The 21,484-nt window shown below is 34.5% G+C and overlaps 2 protein-coding genes across 2 annotated transcripts in view; one reads left to right on the top strand and one right to left on the bottom strand.

Moving 5' to 3' along the window:
* Positions 1-1,149: 1,149 nt before the first annotated feature.
* Positions 1,150-17,334, bottom strand: LOC129230644 (40S ribosomal protein S2). Its single transcript, XM_054865061.1, has 5 exons — positions 17,184-17,334; positions 16,353-16,578; positions 7,674-7,955; positions 5,111-5,270; positions 1,150-1,349 (listed from the first exon to the last, which is right to left on the bottom strand). The coding sequence occupies exons 2-5, from the start codon at positions 16,575-16,577 to the stop codon at positions 1,180-1,182; spliced, it is 837 nt and encodes a 278-aa protein (XP_054721036.1). The 5' UTR covers position 16,578; positions 17,184-17,334; the 3' UTR covers positions 1,150-1,179.
* Positions 17,335-17,460: 126 nt separating this feature from the next.
* LOC129230643 (signal recognition particle subunit SRP68-like) overlaps positions 17,461-21,484 on the top strand; it is a 30,492-nt gene continuing 26,468 nt past the window's right edge. The window contains exons 1-3 of the mRNA XM_054865060.1: positions 17,461-17,724; positions 20,198-20,264; positions 20,343-20,456. Coding sequence (XP_054721035.1) covers positions 17,625-17,724; positions 20,198-20,264; positions 20,343-20,456 — 281 coding nt within the window. The 5' untranslated portion in view covers positions 17,461-17,624. The remainder of the gene's footprint in view (positions 17,725-20,197; positions 20,265-20,342; positions 20,457-21,484) is intronic.

Genomic DNA, 21,484 nt, shown 5'->3' with positions numbered 1-21,484 from the left:
CAAAAAATGTTTTCCAGCAAAAGTTATGGTGTTTGAAGATCAAGGTAGGAAAAATAGCAGCAGCAAGAAAGAAAGGACTAAAAAAGAAAATAGGAATATTTTCAGATTTCTGGGAACACTTTTATGCCGGAATTAATGAATAGAACTAAATAAAAATTCATTTTTGGACTGCACGTCACTGCCTTAAAATAATTTTTCACGTGAAAACTTAGTTCATTCTGTCGAAACAGCTGTTCAATATGGAAACCCGATCACGCAGCAAAAGCCAGTGTGTAACCGTAAGGGGGGTCAGCATGATTTCAAATTTTCTCGAGGTCAGAAAAGTGGGGCTCTGAATTTTCAAATTAAGTTGTAAAGCCGTGACTATACTCAAATTTTGTACTCGCGCAGTTTGCAAGATCAATCAATCGCTAAAAATATCAAATAGAAAAAGTTTTAAATTCCCCCGTTGCATGAAAAGCCATAAAACAATAAAGAATTTATTTGTTCTAACTCAAGAAAAATGGCAACAACTAACTTCTTATCAATGAGATCTTTCAGGCGAATTAATTTCTGCAGCCGATCATTTTATTCGTATTTATCCAATGGATTGAAACTTAAATTGGAATAAAAAAGGAACTATCGATCGGATTTTCTCCGAACTGGTCTATAAACATTCCCAGTACCAAAATAACAAACGATGAAAGTTTTAGCCAAATCTGCCTGGTAGATTTTGAGTTCATGGATGACATACAAATTCATTTTTATATGTAGATTTCAATATATAGAGTGTAAAAATTCATTTTTTTTCTATTCAGTGAAACCTGTGTATAACGATACTGTCTATAACAATGTATATATCTTTTTTGGCCCCAACAAAATGTCAGCATGAATAATCAAATTGTCTATAACGATAACCTGGCTATTACGATATTTTTTTTTAATGGTCTCAACAGTATTGTTGTAGACAGGTTTTACTGTATGTATAATTTTCCAATTTATAAACTGAACAACTGAAGTTTATTTGCTTAAAATCTATTGACCTGCATGTCTGAATTGGAGGAATTACTCGTTTAAGCTTAGAAAAATACTACCAATTTCCCACATTGTCAGAGAAAGGCCCCTTTATCTCATGCAATGTGTATGTGAATTTAATAACAATAGACAATTTTTTTTTTCACTTTATTTTGTTTCAAAAGTTCAAGCTGCAGCTTGTTCCATTCGTTGCTGTCCTGCGCCTACAGGTCTATGTGCCATCATTAGGTAATCTGAATATTCTTGATATGGTGATTTCTCCAACACATTTTCTTTCCACAAATCTGGAGTCAGGTAACTATAGGTCTTTTGAATAGCCAAAAAGGTAGCTTTTGCTGTGGGAAAGAAAAGAATAAATAATGGGAGTAGAATAATACTGATCTAAATACAGGATCTCCATCATCTTGTAAACACAAAGAACATGTTTCCAAGAGGTGTTCAGTCAAAACATTCAAAAATAGGCTTTTGGATGCAAAAAATAGCAGCTATATAAATGCCAACACATCTACTTATAAAACCTCACAATTTTTCGCACAAAGACAATAACATACTTTTAAAGAAAATGAGACATTACATATAATGACCATACACACCAGTATTTTTTTTTTTTTTTTCAATTTAATATTTATTTCATTTAAGTTTTTCTGCAAAGTATATGTTAAATGTAAACATAAAAAAAGTCCAATGTAGTAATGTTAAAATGTCTTCTTATCAAAATGCATTTTCCAGCTGCATAAGGATAGAAATTTCAAGCTCACAGTGTGGACTGTTTCTTAAGGTTTAAAACTTAAAATATGAGAAGCAATTTTTGGCAGATCAAGTGATCAACGTTGGCTAGTTTCCCAAAATAAATTAATTTATCAATTTAGAAAATAAAAAATATAACAAGTTAATCTAAGGCAGTATTATGTAAAAAGTTGCTAAAATGCTTGCAAACACTTGAAAATTCACTCTTTTCCACCAAGCATGTTCAAGGTTTCTCATATGGCTAAGTGAATATTTTCAATCTGGAAACTTGTCTGTAAAATTTGATACCCTTGCTTATTGAACCAAGGCTAAACATGAACGGCTTGTGTGACAGCAGACAAAGTTCTGGCTCTCCTTCGCATATTTAATCACATTGAATGGCATGCTGTATAATTCTTAACGCCACAGCAAAACCAGGGTTGCCACCCAATTCTGGGAAAAACTGAGTGTCCCCAGCATAATTATGTAGTGTGTGTAAACACACACAAACAAGTTAAGCAGAGCAATAAATAAAACTTTGATAACCACAGTCAAGTCCCTACTTACGCGAAGGATGCGTTCCAAGACCTGTTAGGCATAAATGCCTGTTAATAACAACAGTAAATAATCCTATCTCATCACCTCACAACACCAAAAGTAAAAGAATGTTTTTCCTTACTTATAATGTATTACCAATCATTCTGCATGACTGGGGTAAAAGAATCTTATCAGCACTCATTCACATTGGTCGAATCGACCGAATGTTTGTTTCACTTTCGTTCACCTTTGGCGGGAACTCCGTTGTGGATGACGTCATAGAAAGCTTCTAGAGAAATCTGATGGCATGTGTGCTTAACGATAGCAGTGATGTGTCCGTTCACATGACTCTGATATGCTAATGACCCGGGGGGATATTTAAACTGTTCGCGGCTTTAGTTCGCTCTCTCTTTGATCATCTCTCGTCGTGGTAGGCGGTCGCTCGTTCGGCATTCGAACTTGCTTGTTCGTGCCGTTCGCCCTTTATTAAAAATGATTAGCTGGACTTAGCTTATTTCCCAATGGGTCCACTTCATCAAAGTTTTTAGTCAATAGTCATGCAGTTTGCGTTGCACTGTTAGTTATCTCATGCAGAAGTAGCATGTGGAGAGATTATGTTGTTAGTATTTATTTTTATCATTTACAGCGTGTTTTTAACTATTTACATTATCGTTTAAATAAACTTCATGAAAATTAGAAATAGTTTGTCAAGTTCTTATTTCCGAACTCACTCTGCTAGTATCAAAGAAACATTGGGGAGATATTATTAGATTAGAAATTCTCCCCAACACGGGTTATGGGCCCAGTCCCTTTCCTGTGCAGACCTAGTGAAAATATTTTTGGATAAGACTAGGAAATGATAAAGAGTGTACATGCATCTGTAAAAAGGCGGGGTTGTACTGCTGCCAAAAGTACATGTACCGTTGGATGATGTACATTTCGATATTTTTCAGAAATTTTGAAAATTTTTTTTGGAAGCTGCAAATTCGATGACCCATCTGAAGATGAAGTTATTGGAATGTTTGAGATGGGGGGGGGGGGGGCGACCAAGATAGAAGCGACTTAAAAGATTTTACCAAAATTCAAGAATACTAAAGTTTGAAAAAAAAAAAAAGAAAAATGGCAAATTTCGCGATTCAGATTGAAAAGCTCAACAACAAGAATTACCTCGAATGGTCGACGAATATGAAGTTCCTTCTCATGGAACGGAATGTATGGGACATCACTAACGGAAAAGAGAAAGAACCAGTCTTTAATGAGAAGACGAATGTAACAGAAAAAGATGTGAAAGAATTTATTGTGAGGAAGCGAACTGCAGTCTCTCTAATCTTCTTGAATATTGAACAAAATCTAAGAAAAATAGTTGAAACTATAGAAGATCCATGCGAATCTTGGAAGAAGCTAAAATTATGCCTCGCACAAGTCGAAATTTCCTGTTGTAGAAAAAATTAATGATATATATTTTTAGAAACATGCCAAGTGCTTTTAGACTCTTATAAACTATCCTCAAACTGCTGTAAACCATTCCTCAACTATAAACTACAGTTGCTTACATAAATTACCGAACTTTTACTGTATTTAAAAAATGAAGTATCTGCTTTATTCAACATTAAATACTGTGAAGATGCACAAAACGAATGATTAATAGGAGGGAGAGACATAAAATAAAACTGCACAGAAAATACAGTATGCAGTTATAATAAAATGCTGCACTATAGCACTTCTGTTCAGTAGAAACAATAATAAAATTTATGAATTAAATATGAAGATGATGATGATTTATGCACCATGATCAGATTGTTATTCTTATCTAATTTTTAAATGCATTTGCTTCGCCTTTTCTTTTATAACGTTTCCATTTAGGGCAACACCCCTCCTGCGAGTTTTAACTTTGAAATTAAGTTCTGAACATTTACGGATATTTTTGTTTCTTGGTTTCAAACTTACGGAACATGGAAGATTCTCTTATACTTATTATCAAGCTGCATTCAACGGGTTTTTTAGTTGCTGAAACAAAAAAAAACAAGCTTTCCTACATTTGCTACAAACAATCTCTTTTTCTTTCCATCTTCGTTCCATCATCTCATCCATAAAATGATGAATAGCGTGATAAGGTGCCATAACATTTTATGAACTTTAATATTTAGAATGAAAAAAATAAGTAAATGGAAAATGCTGAGTAGTTATTTGATATACTAACAAAGCCCTGTGTAGACTAACAGGCTGTGGGAACTTCTGCTGTCAGGGATGCAAGTCCATTCCCGAAATCAATATTTAGTAGCCAATAACGAAGCTAATATTACTTTCCGAAAATTTTCGTGTTGCGGGAGAGGAATTTGTGCTAGCTTTAAAATTCTTTACTGGTGAAAAACTTGCAATATAGCCATTTCGCGTAAGTCGAATCTCGTTGTAGCGGGAGTCGACTGTAATCCCATGCTCTCCAAATTAATGTTTCTCATGGAAGCTGTTTTTATGCTATTAGCATAAAAACAGCTTCCATGAGAAACATTTTAATACTGTAAATTTATATACTGTAATAAATTTACCAATTTGTTTTGTTTTCAGTTTTCCAAATTTTTTGCAGTTTCTATATTTGGCCATTATTTTTGGCAACTTAAACTTTTAAAAAAGCTCCTGGTTGAGGGTTTAACATGCTGAAAACGGCATTTGTTGTGCTGCATTGCAAATAAAAATAATGGATTTTTTAAAGGTGTACAAACCATGTATAAGGTCAATATACTCAATGCTTTAATCGAAAACTTTAAACGTTGCTCTCAAAACTAAAATCTGCTTCACAACTATTTAAAAGGTTTTATTGGTCATATTAACTTACCGAAATTTCCTAAGGTAGCAGTTGAGCCACGAGCTGAAGTGTAACAATCCTCAATTCCAGCCATAGTAAGTAACTTCTTTGGAACAGGGGCAGATACAATTCCAGTTCCCCTTGGAGCTGGAATAAGTCTCATCAACACACTACCACACTTTCCTGTGACCTATAAATAAACAAAAACGTGTTTAACCTAGCACAACATATCAACTAAAAATTTATATTTATACATCAAATGAAAAACGATTTAAACAAATTAACCTCAGAGGTAGTGACGAAAGAATCTATCATCAGTATCAGATAAATTATCTGCATCATTGGTTAATTTGAGTTAAAATAGAAAAAGAAAATATTAAACAAACTATAAAAGAATAACAACAAATATAAAATAGCATTTGCTATAAAAAATAATTTACGCAGACACTTTTTCGGGGAAAAAAAGTTGGGAAAAATAGGAACAGATAGGACTACACTAGAGATGAGTTCGGGCTCATTTTTGAATTTGTAACCGAGCCCGGGCGATATTGTCTCAGATCAAAATCCAAGTCCGCCCGAGCCCGAAGGAAATTTTCTTGTATCAAAAACTGAGCCTTCTACAGTCTGATATGATCTCTCTGTTAATGAAATATGTCAAATCAAATGTTTTTTATTAGCAGAAGTTTCTAAATTTTCTCAAAATGCTCGTCCAAATGCATTACTCTATGACATACTGCAATAGTAATCTAAAAAAAAACCTACTACTATCAGTCAGAAAATGTTGGAGATGACGATTGAATATCTTTACTTGAGTTTGCTTTTGCCAGCTCAGTCAGGCTGGAAATGACTGAGCTGGCAGTGTATTTCAGCTTTTCTGAATATACCATGCCTTGTCTTCAATCTCCTAGCTGAACCGAACCATTGCTTCGGTCACTCGTCTGGTCTGTGCTAATTCTATATTAGCTACCAGTTTGTTTGGCACTCTTGGCTTCCTGAAGAGGTTTTCCATCTCCAGCTCAGTCACTTTCCTATGCCGTACTGATGAGTGCTAATAAGCACGAAACTGCAGTCCTCGGCTGGAATGACTGAGCTGGTGGTGTATTTCAAGTATATTGCTTGTTTTAAAATTGATAAAATAATGACTAAAAATTCCCCAGGGAGTATATGAATAGCTTATAATTCTTTTAAATAACTATTAATTTAGACTTTAAACTCAGGACTGCAGAACAGTAAGAGAAAATGACCGATTCTGGTTTTAGACCTTTCAATTCAAACTCCGACGCTTTGATGGAAATGAACTCTGTTAGAAAATGAAATTCAAAATATTGTCACGATTGACTGAAAATGGGCTAAACGGATTGCCGACTGCTGATTTATAGAATACCCTTTAAGCCCCCCCCCCCTTACACGGAAAATTTCAACGGGGCAGTCTACACCATGATCCGCTCTAGATCAAGCACCCCCCCCCATCAAGTTTAAAGTCATTTCCAATAAGAGCTGAACACGCTGTGCAACTTCATGATGGTTTTAAGTTTTGTATCTTGAAGTGGCCCTCCACATAATTAATCCCAGTGTATGTGGCTCACTGTCTCCAAAAGGTTGTGTTAATGCTCATATTTTATCATTTGGTAAAATTTAATGTCGTATTCTGTAAATTGTCATGCCCCTATTTTTCTAGAACACTTCTGTGTGCATTAATTGTATGCAGAAAAAGCACGTTTACAATTGCAAGATATTCAACAGAAATCAAGTAGTGAAACCCCAATTTAACAGTTGTCAAAGAACTCAAAAAAGTTATAGCTACATCAAGGATATCGTAAAATCAAGGAGCACAGACATTTTATGAAGGCAAATCCGGACCAGTGAAATGTTTCATTAAATCTAAGTTACTGCATTTTAATACCTGTCAAACCAATTGTTGCTACGACGAACTACGATCGCAACCTGCTTCCTGCAGGGTTTAAGACGAGTTCAAAAGATTTTAAGCAAAATGCTAAAATATCGAAGGCTTTCTAAAGGCCTTGATTTGGACCATCTACTTTGCAGTTGAAAATTAAATTCTAACTTCAGCCATGACATCTTTAAAGAAATTAATATGCAGTAGCTACATTAGTATTTAATATGAAAGAGAAAAAATAGGATTATACTTATTAATGAGAACACACAAGTTTTACTTCTAAAAGTCCACCCCCCCCCCAACACATACAGTACTGGGGGTGGGACATAATGCTCATTATGACATGTTGAACTCAATAGTAATTTTAACACCCGAGCTAAGATTTTTAATAAGATTAAGCATCACCATGCTAGCTTCCTCTTTTGGATCATGCATTATTTTGGAAAACAGCAAAGACGACTTGCTTCAATTTCGTATTTTAGTAAGTATTTTCTCGTTTGGCGAGAAATGTGCATAGGGGAAACCCTGACTCCCCGCTTTATTGTTTTTAGGATAAGACAAACAATGTTTAAGACAAATTAGTTTTAAAAGTTCCTTTTAAGTTTGTCTAACAAAAATCCACACATACAAGCAAGTAAAAAGCACAGTTCACTTTTAAAGGTTATTTTGTCATACTATTCAGTAAAATAGTTTTACCTTGCATGGAACAGTATGGGGAGATCCAATTTTGTTTCCCCAATAGCCTCTTCTGACTGGAATTACAGATAGCTTAGCAAGCATAATGGCTCCTCTGATAGCAGTTGCAACTTCTTTAGAGCACTTGACCCCTAATCCAACATGCCCATTGTGATCTCCCATAGCAACAATTGCTTTAAACCTTGTACGCTGTCCTGCTCTGGTTTGTTTTTGCACAGGCATTATTTTCATGACATCATCCTTTAGGGTACTTCCAAGGAAAAAATCGATGATTTCACACTCCTGTAAGAGATTAATTTAAATTAAGGCACATGAGAAAAATTGGTAACAAATGACAGGTTTGGCATGGTAAAATTCCACATTGGATTTTTTTCAGAATTACATTAAGATTAACTGTTAGAGCTTCAACAGGTTCTACAACTAGTTTAAACGTAATCTTTACTAATAATAAAGATGAAAGTTTCTCTGTCTGGATCTCTATGATGTGCGTAGCACCTAGACCATTCAGCCGATTTTCATGAAATTTAGCACAAAATTAGTTAGTAGCATAGGGATGTGCACCTTGAAGCGATTTTTCGAAAATTCGATTTGTTCCTTTTCTATTCCAATCTTAAGAACATTCTACCGAGCCAATTATCACAACGTGGATGAGTAAATTGGCAAGAAATACACCATCCATTATTTGTAAAATTACAGGCGAACCAAGTGACCTTTTAATTTTCTACTACAGTGCAAAGCCATGCAGGTACCAGTAGAATTAAATACATTTGCACTTATGGATACTCAAAGCAATGTTACATTGAAAGTGGCAATGTTTTTTAACTAAGGAGGGGGGAGCAGGGAGCTTCTAATTTACTGATATGCAACAGAAAATGCATGGAAAAAACAATTAATTGTTAACCAAAGTAATGTAATTTTATTACAAAATTATCACAATTCAAAATCAAATGTTACATTGCTTGGACCCTGCAATTGCTTCTTAGAAAAGGTGGTTTCAAAAATCTAAACAGGTTCTCAATTTACTACACACAAATGAGAAGTTTTAGAATATTTTTAAAACAAGAGCTAGCAGACAATGCATCAAAGAGCAAGCAATGTTCGTGAAACTTTCATCTATTGTATAACTGGTCCACCATGTAATAACCAGGGTTGGTAAAAAAAACTGGTTTTTCAAAAAACCCAGTTTTTTTGGTTTAAACCAGGTTTTTTTTTTTGGTTTAAATATTATTTGCGAGAAAAACAATTGATTTTTGGAAGGTAATTAAGGTTCCATGTAATTAACAGTTATTCAATAGTCACATTATACCCAATTTCTTGATTAATTAAAGAGATAAGAACAAAATCTTGTAACTAAATTAAATAATTAAGCTAGCTTTCTGCAGGGAAATATTGATTAAAATGTTTGACTTGATTAACATATTAGTATGCATGTATATATATATATATATATATATATATATATATATACCCTTTATGATACGAAATACTTCAAGAAGTGGTTGTGATGCAGGTTAAGATAAAATATAATGAAGATCCAAGAAAAAAACTTCATAAAACCAACATAATATGAATAATTATCGAATAAAGGTAAAAGTTATATTTTTAAGCATAATCTTTTCAAAAGAACAATTTTCATATTTTTTCTTTCTGATCTTACATAATGCTGATTTTTATATACACAATGTCGCAAATATTGAAGTAAAGCAAAATGTACAACAGTACATGATTGAACAGTCAAAAAATCGATTGCTGTTGTACTGACAAAGTTTTTAAAAAAGGCAGTGGTTGCGGCACCGACCGCCGAAAATGCAATGAAGTACCGACCTCCTTCTGCGCATGCGCAGAGTAGAAATTACTGCCTTGGGGTCGGGATTGTTTTATGAACCCGACCAAGGGGGCGTTACGATGGGCGGGATCTAATTTCAACAGCCGACCAATGATATTCTATGCGGTCGGACGCAATGACCATGCTGAGCGGTCGGACGAAATATGTATGGCCGACCACACAAATTAAGATTCTTTCCCAATGACATTCTAAGCGGTCGGACAAGTAATATATGGCCGACTACGCAAATTAAGATATATACGCCGAGCGAAATGATAGTTCTGGAATTAATATAGATATTAAAACGGCATACACGATCTGTAATTATGCTTTAATCATAATTCAATTATTCGATGCGATACATCGACCATCTCCGACCCATGCCCTTGAGTGCCGCTGCTTTGGGTCGGACATGATTCAAATAGACCTTATGAAATTCTATGGAGGTCGGATGTATAATATGAGACTTAATATGAATTTTCAGTGAAATACTATATTTAGCGATAATTTAATAAGAATTAAGGTAGATCTACGGGGACTAACCGATGTGTGTCACCGCCGGTCGTATAATACGGCAGGAATTCTTTTCCGAACTCTGACTCATGCCCTCGAGCGCGAAATTCTAGGGAGGAAATCCGTAGAGCTATTCATTTTGAAATCTTTTAAACAGTTTTCGAATATTCAATGTACGCTTTGAAACTCGCACCGCGTTCCATGATGCTAGCCATTTTTACACGAACCAAGAGCACGCACGCACATGGTCGGAAGTAGTTGGAACTACTGACGTCGCTAGCTGGAACCGCCGCGCCACGCGAGGCGAAGGAGGCGTGTCAATCCGTTGAAAGTGTCAGATTTGCGCATGCGCAAGTTTCTAGGTCGGATGCCAAATCCAGCTCCGACGGTCGGTGCCGCAACCACTGCATTTAAAAAAAAGTGCTGCTCTATATTCGACTCCGTTCTTATTTTGGAAAGACTTGGAAAAGATATCGACTATCGCCAAAACAAAGAAGCAAATCAAAAATACAAAAATTGGTGTAAGATGGCTTAAATTACAGCTTATTTACTGGCATACATGTTGCATCCAGCATTGAAGTTTAAAAAATATTAAATGCAAACTCTTTAGAATAAATAAATGTGTAACAAATTCTATTTCAAGAAATTTTTTTTGCCAAAAACGTTATATACGTGAAGTATAAACTTTTTTTTTTTAAATTTGATTCAAAAAATATTATTTGTGTTCACCTGCAAAACAAATCTTAATTTTTAGGTGCAAACAATTAAGTTAGACTGTTGATTACCTTACAAGTCAAAGTTAAAATTCCAGGAAAGGGCAAATACATGGGCAAAAATGTCACACCCCTGCAACAGCAGTGAGCAATATAATGGATTGCATCTACAATAAAAGATTCAATCCTTAGTAAATCTTAACTAATCATGCAAATTAAGCATAATGATGGAAGTTGACTGAAATCTGCTTTATGGCACATATATGAAATAAAAAATAATATTAATATTTTTTTCGATTAAAGCTTGTAATACATTTTGAAGAAGCAACTTTGCAATTTTAGTATTTATCTCTGCAACTTAGCTAGGAACTTAGCATAAATAGAATTTTACATTTTTCAATATGTGTGGGGAAATCAATGTAAACCTATAAAATGGATTTTTTTTTGGGCTTTTTTAAAAAAAAAACTGCATGTTTTTTTTTTTTTTAACCAATTTGTTTAAACCATGGTTTAAACCAAACAACCCTGGTAATAACTGGGGTTGTGGTAAAAATTTGACTGGAAAAATAAGTTTTGAGAAATGGAGCTAATTTGTTTTACAAAGCTGTGACATTAGGTGCAAAATTTAGGCAAGTAAAATTCTGGCACTTTCTTCTTGAAGCACATGACATGATAATTTCAATCAAACTATTTAGAGGAAGCATATAAGTGAGCAAATTACAATCAGTAATGCCTGTTTAATTCTGTATGTAACTCCTCTTTCCTAAGCACCCCTGTATAATTTTTTATCCTTTGATAAATTAATCCAAATACTACGAGCCTCTGCAATTGGAAAGTTCTCTTTCAGAACTAAATCAAGGGTACTAGCACAGGGTCTTTTTTTTTAATTAAGAATTTAATTTTTTACTTTAGTGAAAAAAATATCATTTACGAATTTCTTGAGTTATTAACGACATTTTTAAGTTTTTGCCAGTTTCTGATGGTTTTTACCGGTTATAATCAGTTTTTTCCACTGGCACGGCAGAGAGTCAACCCTGGCCTTCATAAAAGAGTGAAAAAAAAAAAAGGAACACACATTGCAGAATAATTCTAGTAACAAGGGTTGACTTAGGTTTTAATTTTTGAGTCCCCATTTCGTGAAAAAGAAAGCTTTTTCTTAAACCTATCAGGAATTATCTTCAATGTATGTAACAAGTTAAAAATTTCGCAGTGGTTGCGGCACCGACCGTCGGAGCGGGATTCGGCATCCGACCTAGAAACTTGCGCATGCGCAAATCTGACACTTTCAACGGATTGACACGCCTCCTTCGCTTCGCGTGGCGGTTCCAGCTAGGGACGTCAGTAGTTCCAACTACTTCCGACCATGTGCGTGCGTGCTTGGTTCGTGTAGAAATGGCTAGCATCATGGAACGCGGTGCGAGTTTCAAATCGTACATTGAATATTCGAAAACTGTTTAAAAGAGTTCAAAATGAATAGCTCTACGGATTTCCTCCCTAGAATTTCGCGCTCGAGGGCATGAGTCAGAGTTCGGAAAAGAATTTCTGCCGTATTATACGACCGGCGGTGACACACATCGGTTAGTCGCCGTAAATCTACCTTAATTCTTATTGAATTATCGCTAAATATAGTATTTTACTGGAAATTCATATTAAGTCTCATATTATACATCCGACCTCCATAGAATTTCATAAGGTCTATTTGAATCATGTCCGACCCAAAGCAGCGGCACTCGAGGGCATGGGTCGGAGATGGTCGATGTATCGCATCGAATTAATTGAATTATGATTAAAGCATAATTACAGATCGTGAATGCCGTTTTAATATCTATATTAATTCCAGAACTATCATTTCGCTCGGCGTATATATCTTAATTTGCGTAGTCGGCCATATATTACTCGTCCGACCGCTTAGAAAGTCATTGGGAAAGAATCTTAATTTGTGTGGTCGGCCATACATATTTCGTCCGACCTCTCAGCACGGTCATTGGGAAAGTATCTTAATTTGTGGTGGTCGGCCATACATATTTCGTCCGACCGCTTAGACTCATTGGGAAAGAATCTTAATTTGTGTGGTCTGCCATACATAATTCGTCTGACCGCTTAGACTCATTGGGAAAGAATCTTAATTTGTGTGGTCGGCCATACATATTTCGTCCGACCTCTCAGCACGGTCATTGGGAAAGTATCTTAATTTGTGGTGGTCTGCCATACATAATTCGTCCGACCGCTTAGACTCATTGGGAAAGAATCTTAATTTGTGTGGTCGGCCATACATATTTCGTCCGACCTCTCAGCACGGTCATTGGGAAAGTATCTTAATATTTGTGGTGGTCTGCCATACATAATTCGTCCGACCGCTTAGACTCATTGGGAAAGAATCTTAATTTGTGTGGTCGGCCATACATATTTCGTCCGACCGCTCAGCATGGTCATTGGGGAAAGTATCTTAATTTGTGTGGTCGGCCATACATAATTCGTCCGACCGCATAGAATATCATTGGTCGGCTGTTGAAATTAGATCCCGCCCATCGTAACGCCACCTTGGTCGGGTTCATAAAACAATCCCGACCCCAAGGCAGTAATTTCTACTCTGCGCATGCGCAGAAGGAGGTCGGTACTTCATTGCATTTCCGGCGGTCGGTGCCGCAACCACTGCCTAAAAATTTATACAATGTTTTTTATTTTCTCAGAAAAATCTGAAATGATACACAATAATTTTTCAATCACTAAAAGTATTGAAAAAAAAAGTATAGACTCAAAAATAGATTCTCAAAGAAAAAGATACTTCAAATTTATGTCAATAATGACATAAGTTTACTGGCAAAGAGAACCATTACAGGGTTCGCGTTTACGCGCTATAGCGGGTTTTTTACGCAAATTCGCGGGAAAGGGACGCAACTTACGCGAAAAATCGGGTCCCAGGGACCCAGAAAACCCAAAAGATAAGAACCAGGAAAAAAAATGGAAGAAAATGGTAAAAATCTATTTAGTAAATGCTTTTAAGCTTCAATGACCTGGAGAAGCAACAGAAAGGGATTAAAAAGACCCTATCTCTTTATCAGCTATTCGAACACACACCTACTGTTGACCAGTCAATGGAATTTTAGTGATAAGACTGGAGCTTACAGTGACCTCCTGGGCAGAGCTCACAGAGCAAAATATTGCAAGTTCATAAATAGCTCATTGTACTGTATTCTAAGAATAAGCTCTCCCTCAACATTTTATCTTGAGGAAATTCTTGAAAACAGCAATAAAAACTAAAGTAAGAGTGGTTTCAATGCAATCTTCAGGATTAATACAAGACAACTGTACAGTAAAAATATAGCTATTTTGCATTCATGTAACCAGAATTACTTTTGAAAATCACTATTTTACATCCCCAATAAAAGGAGGGAAAAAAAAAAAAGGCGAACATTTTCCCGATCACGTTAAACAAAGTTCTGAACTTCACATTTTTCTTCTTAAATTGCTTATGAATACTTGAATTTGATACAAAAGCACTTAAATCTTGTTCCTTTTCTAGTAATTCATCTCTTTCTGATGGGCTATTTTTATTTGGACTTGCAAAAGTCGGGTATTAATCGATCGCGCCATTTTGAAAATGGCGCGATTTTAAAAATAGCACAAAAGCCAAAACAGATATCTTGAATGAGTCAATAAAGTCAAATATAGTGATTTAATTTTGCAAATGAGCAATTGCACATGAAAAAATGTTCCGTTTTTGCGATCGCGATTTTTGCATTGGGTTCATTCGCTTGCTTTTTAGTTTATTATTATGTAATTGCTAATGATAATTTGGGGGGGGGGGGGGGCTATTCACTTTTTTTCACTAAGAAAATTTCCAGGAAAACAAAGGTTAAGGGAGTGCTTTTTCCTTGATTAATCAGAGGCACTTGTTTTTTATTTTATGGTAAAATACATTTTTAAAGTAAATTTTGAGTTAATCTTATTGTAACTGACCAAATAGTTTCTCACATAACTAAGTCTTGCAAGAGTATTATTTGAAAATAATTTTACAATGATAATCACAAAAAATTAGCGCAAAAGTAACCAATTTATCTTATTTCATGCCTTTTTTCCCCCCAAGTATAAATATTTTTATAATATTCATTGATACGATAAGATTTTGTTTAAAATTTAAGGGACTCCTTTTTTCCACCAAAGGACCCAAATCTATTTCATTAATGGGTCCCTGGGACCCAGGTTATGGATACTTGAGCGCGAACACTGCCATTAAGATAGTTTAAAAGTAAATTCTATTTTACTTATTTTTTTTAGAGAGACTTTAGGAGTATTTGGCTACAGAAGCAAAATAAACTAGCCAGAAATATTGGCGGAAAATTTTGCTGTTGTGTAAAATGGTTAACAGTGTGTTCCTGACTTTTCCATATCCCAAACAAAAATTTTCTAGTTGCTTTTATAAAGATTAGTTTAGCTACTTTTGAATGGTTACCTAGCTGTTCTTTATGCAACATTTTATGCACCTTACGCTTATATCACTGATAAATGTAAATATCAAATTATTACATCTATTCATCTCTAAAACAAACTTTGTTTTTTGGGAGCTGATAATTTTTAAGAAATTGTTTCATTAAATTGTTACACATCAAATACATCCTCTTCATACAGGGCCTTTGGTTTACCAACCAGGAATCTTACTAAAAACCCTTGCAAAAACCCAACTTTGCTTCTAAAAGTTCACTGCACTTCAACATCTATTGCACGGCGTCATAGGTATTTGTATTCACTTCAACATTTGCAGCCTGTCTTTTGACCGAAGACTTTTAATTGTGAGATCACGCCTAAAGCAGTCAGAATTTCTGACCAAGTAATTGTACTAAACTGCAAAAAAGGAAAATCCTTTGAAACAGGTTCTAATTTTAAAAAAATTCCAGGTTTTCTGCAGACAAAAGTTAATTTCCCTGACTTTTCCAGGTTGGTAGACACCCTGTGTTAAGATACAATTTTTTTGTAAAGGGATTGCATTACTGGACTCAAATTGGGTCTGGATCGACCCCCGAATAAATAATTTATGGATAGAATCAGGAGCAGCCAAAAACACTTTAAATGTTCTCAATCTTTTCTGGTAGAATGCAGCACAAGAAACAATTACCACACAAAATACAGTTTAGATTGCAAATTCAAAATTTCAGCATATGTTTTCTCAAATATTTTTAATCAGGTAACAGAATATCCATGCTATAGGCAATCTACTTTATGTAAAGCAAACCTGTGCAGGATAGGAAAAATTAAGCTGCTTTGGAAAGGTTAACTAGATTATAAGAACTTTAGCAATTACTGCAGTAAATTCTCTACTCTGAACATTTATGGGACCTAACAAGTATTCAGATTACGGGGGCGTTCATAATAGAGGGAGACTCGATGATATACAGTAAAATCCCTCTATAGGGACACTAAAAGGACAAATTTTTTTGCCCACAATAAAGAGGTGTTTGCAGGACCGGGGCTTTACTGTACATGTATTTGCCAGCCCATCAAAATGTGTTCAGAATATCAGGATGTTCACATTAGTGTGTTTAAATAGTTAACTGTGTATGAATATCAAAAATCAACTATGGAGAATTGAGAAATTTCGCACATAAATAAGAGTTCCAGAGTTAATCTGACCTTGATTGGTAAAGAAAACAGATAAATCTGCTGCAGGTCTTTGATTTTTCCATCCTTCACAAGACGTCCAAGTTTGGTAACAGGAATCCATTCCTTTTCTTCCTTTCCACGGCCACGGCCTCTCCCGCGACCACGAGCTCTACCACGGCCGCGACCTCCTCTACCACCACCACCGAAACCACCTCGGAATCCCCCACGTCCACCGGCTGGAGCAGCGTCCGCCATTCTAAAAAAAAAAAAGAGAAATAGATTTAATACAATACAAAAAAAAAACTAAAAATTAATCATAATTTAGAAAGGGAAGCGCAACAATACTAGTAGAATTCACTATAGTAGTAATATTTACTTAAGCAATAGATTGCAAGAAAGGATCAGACGTTCAGCATACTTCAATCATACGAATGTTTGTCAATCAACTCTTTTAGTACGTAATTTTGGGTTGAAGTCACAATATGAGATTACACTTGGTACAGTAACAAAATTAAAGAAAATATAACAGCCCACACACCACTCCCATTCAATGAAATTCTGGGCATCATTGTTTTCAGATCAAACATCTCCTCCAGATAAGAGTCTAAACATTTGCCTAAATCAGTAACGTTTCATATGATGAATAATACACAGCTGTACGCAATAATTAATTTTGAAAGGAAATAGAAGCTGTGTAGCTCGAATTCATCACATGAAAGTTCTAAGAAAATGGATCGGAAAACTAAGTTTCAAGAAATAACAGTCATTAATTATTGTTGTTGAACTAAGCTACTCTAAAGGTTTTTGTTTATGTAAAATTATTGATGAATAATTGCGATTTAAAAAGATTATAACACTTACGTAGAACAAGATGATGCTTTAGCGTTGGAAACTAATTAAAATTATGAAGTTGATTGAAGTTGCCAAACACTTTTAGCAAAATTCAGTTCAAGTTCAAAACCATCCAGCAAACGAGACACATATATTCACGGGCAAAATAAGAAAAAATATTTTTTAAGTACGACAAATTCGCTTCAGAAAAATTTAAATTGTAAATTATTATTTTAATATTATGTTTTGTTTTTATTTTGTTTCTGCAGTTAATTTAACAGTTTAAATGTTCGGACTTGTTGAGGAACATTTGTGTCTGCTCCGCAAGCCTAGAAATTCTTTAAAGAGATTTTTGATTATTACACGTATTCATTGTTGTACTGGGTAAATGAGAGTTTTGTGATTATGTTTTAATTTTTTGCAGAAAAAATTTACTTCCAAGTTTTCTTTGCCTCAAATCGGTATTAAACTATGGCTGCTGAAGATGGTGTAGATTTAAAAAATGAAGAAGGTGCCAATGTTAGTAATTCTAAAGAGCTAGATATTCATCAGAAAACATTTACTCTGGAGAGTATCCTTTTTTGAAGAAATGAAAACAGTGCTTTTCATCTACGTCAGTGTATAGTAGAGTTTTCTGTGTGTCAAACATTCTAAAAATCTAAACTTGGATTTAAACTTATTGAACTTATTTGTTATTTTGATTGTATATTTTAATTTTGATGATATTGTTGTTATATTGATGAGATATAGAACTATTGGCTATTCTTTCTGAGTTCTGCATGTATGAAAAAAAAAAAAAAAAAAAACGAAACAAAAAAACCTATTTAGGTAAAAAGGTTAATTTGTTTTCGTTTTTAAAAACTCTATGCACACAGGATGCTCAATCATTGTTGCACTAATGGTGTGTTGTATTTACTTTCTGAACCAATTCGCATGGGTACTAAATGTATTTCACTATCCGAATGCATACGAAACTGGGACTTATTTCAATAAAAATATATAGTAATCGCATTTTAAAGGAAACAGAATCCTTGATGACATTTGAGAACTATTTTGGGCCTTTACTCTACTGTGCGGAAGCCATAAAAATTAATGAGAATTTAATCTTCTGAACTACACTAAAACCACTTAGTTTCAAGAAGTATTTTTAAAAAATGCATTTTATAACTGCCTAAATTTTTTGAATGTCTATTTGCATTTATATTTTTTGTACTTTGAGGAACAAGTGGAGTTTGGGAAAGATGGTTCACTTTCATACAGTTATACTCTCGATAATTCGAAAACCTTGATATGACAAAAAATAATTTTCCCCCTTGATTTTGCTTATGTATCTAATGTTAATTTTCATTCTTATGTCAAAGAATTTTTAATCAAAACCTTGTTATGTCAAATATTTTTTGAATTCAAATGTAATTTTTCCTGAAAAACCGCAGTTGATTCATTGTGACCCTCCTTATAGACAAAGTATTTTGGCTACCCCTCCCCCCCAAAGTTTTAACTCAGTCTAAACCCTAAAGCAATAATTAAAAACTACACAAATGGTTAACTTTTATCCTTAAAAATACATGTAACTAGTAAAATAAACATGAATGTTTGTTTCCTGATTTATTTTATAATAAGTGATAGTACAGGGTTCGTACGCTGCTTCAAAACTCCTCCAATACTCCTACGTTGAAGGGTCCTTCAAACTCTTTCATTTTGGTTTTAACTCCTTCAAAACTCCTTCTTTTTTAGTTCAAGACTACATAATTTTCTTCTGTGACAGTGATTTAAAATACTTCAATCGACAATTTAACATCGCCACAAGGTCAAAGGTATAATTACAATTTTGACGTAGTAATTTCGTATATTTATTTTTTTCATAAAGATGTGATTTACAAATTGAGCATAGAAGTCGTAAAAGTTGGAGGTGAAAATATTATTAGATGACTAAGACATTTCATAAGTGAAGTAAAACATGCTTAAATGGTGTTTGGTTATTTTTTCAAGTTTTATGATCATTGCTTTTCTCTCACTTTCAGCAGCAAAAATCAGTTTGTTTAATTATTATTTAAATATTTAAAAATGCTTAAGTAGATTTACTATGTTAAGTGATTGTGTTAAAAAAACAACTGTGTAGTAAATCGCAGTTATGATATTGTAAAAGGGGTCATCCACATCCACAAGTGTTGTCATGCCTTGAGGCAGAGACACGTTCAATAAATTGTGACTAGAGGAAGAGAGAGAGAGACCAAAAAATGACATTACATAGTTATAACAATATGTTATAGCATGTGACAAGAGGAGTAGTAAGGTGAAGTGTGACATTTTGAGACAAAGGGGAAGGGGGTCAAATATCTTTACTAATGATAAAGCTGAAAGTCTGTGTCCCTGGATCTCTGTCTGTTGCACGCATAGAGCCTAGACCGTTCGACTGATTTTCATGAAATTTGGCACATAATGTGTTCATAAGATACTGGTGAGCACCTCGAAGCGATTTTTCGAAAATTCGATTTTTTTTCTATTATTTTAAGAGCATTTTATCAAGCTAATTATCATAACGAAGGGCAAGCAAATTACCATAATATGGACAAGCAAATTACCATAACAGGGCGAGCAAATTAACATAGAAAATTGGCGAAAAATTCATCATCCGTTATTTGTTACTATACAAGCGAACCAAATGACCTTTTAATTTTCTACTACAGGCAAAGCCGTGCTGGTACCACCAGGATGAATAAAAGAGCGACATCATTCAGGGACAGCTCATTAGTACTCCTTCAAAATCTCATTTTACACCTTCAAAACTCCTTCATTTTATTTCTGAAATTGAGTACAAACCCTGTAGTAGTAGACCTTACTGATTTTATAATCAATCTTGCATTAGTTTTATGAGAGTTAGTGACATTGCACTCTTTGCTAAGTATTTCTGATGTAATTGCTAAATCCGAGTTCTCGTTAAATCAGGGCTTGTTATAAGCAAGTTCGACTGTACTCTGACTTCCTTTAAATATCGGTTATTATGTTATCTTTTATTCAATAACATTTTCCTTCACATATCCTAGTATTGCATATAATCAAGGATGCTCAGCAGCAGCATGGGTTACGTCATGGTGACTACCAGCGTTACAGGTTACATTTTTTACTTTTTTTTTTGCTTTTTTTTTGACTTTAGCTCTTTATAATTAAAAATTTCTTGCAATTTTGTAGAAGTTATTGCAGCCGCAAATTACGACGCATACGGAAATCTTTGCATTTTATTCTGGCCTCCAAGCACAGATATCAAGCAAAAAAAATTACAGAAGAGGTATTGACTGATGTTAGGTATGATTTTTGTTTCAATAATTTCTTTTAATTACGCCTTTTTAATGAGGAATTTTATGAAAGTTGAATTAGACCATTATATTCACTTTCTGATCATGGCACTTGGGGACCTTTGACAAAGGTAGACAGAGTTCTCTACTTAGATTTCAAATGGGGAGGTGGGAGCAAAAACTTTCTGTTAAAATGTGCACATACATCAGGGCAGGTGAAAAAAACTAAAAATAATTCCCGAACCGCTCAACAGCAAAAAACTTGCATCTGGGGTAGGTAAGTTTGACAGTATTTGAATAAATCTAAAGAACAACGGGCATTATTTATGATATTTTAAATGGTTTGGTTTGTAAACCTTCAAAGCCCCACGAAATCTTTTGGCCTTGAAGGTTTACAAACCAAATTTCAGGCTACACCTATAAACGTTAGAAGATGAATGGCAATTTGCTTTCTTTGGAATTGTTATGGAGATGTTTTACGCATATTAAGCCTGCAGTATCCGAAGTTTATCATTTATTTATTTTTCAGAATTGTACCTACGTTAGTAATAATTGTGTATTAAAGAAATAGTCATTTCTGTTGAGTTTTAAGATTTTTTATCTATACAATTAAAGAAAGGAAAAAAATAATAAAAGTAAATATATAAATGAAATAAATTAAAAATATAGCTCTGAAAATTCCTCTGAGTCTCTGGTAAATCTCCGCACTGCTCATGTGATAGTAAGATCTTGGGATAAGGGCCCTTGACCTTTACTTTATTGCAGATTGTATTAATTGCTGATAGTTATTAAAAATTTGTACTTTGGTTCCCACCACCTAGTTAATTTCGCTTGACCGGAAGTCTTAGGGTACAGAGGGTACGGCCTTAGATATGGATTTAAAAATGTTCAACTGGCTATATGTTTTAATTTTTTCTTCTGGAAATTTATTTGAGACTAGTAGCTTCGGGCATGTATTTGCTAACTTTTTTAGGGATGCTAAAAGCCTCAGGAAACTCCTCCTACTCCCTTAACTGCACTGAAAGTAGCTCCATACCC

Source organism: Uloborus diversus, chromosome 9 (genome assembly GCF_026930045.1).
Source record: "Uloborus diversus isolate 005 chromosome 9, Udiv.v.3.1, whole genome shotgun sequence".
NCBI lineage: Eukaryota > Metazoa > Arthropoda > Arachnida > Araneae > Uloboridae > Uloborus > Uloborus diversus.
This window is presented reverse-complemented; position numbering and strand designations above follow the sequence as displayed.

Bases quoted from the DNA above. Each gene is read 5' to 3' on its own strand.
- LOC129230644 (XM_054865061.1), bottom strand. From the start codon at position 16,577: ATGGCGGACGCTGCTCCAGCCGGTGGACGTGGGGGATTCCGAGGTGGT. The intron at 7,956-16,352 runs GTCAGATTAACT...AATCTCTTACAG, and splicing joins TGTTTTCTTTACCAATCAAG to GAGTGTGAAATCATCGATTT. The intron at 5,271-7,673 runs GTAAAACTATTT...GTTTATTTATAG, and splicing joins CCCATACTGTTCCATGCAAG to GTCACAGGAAAGTGTGGTAG.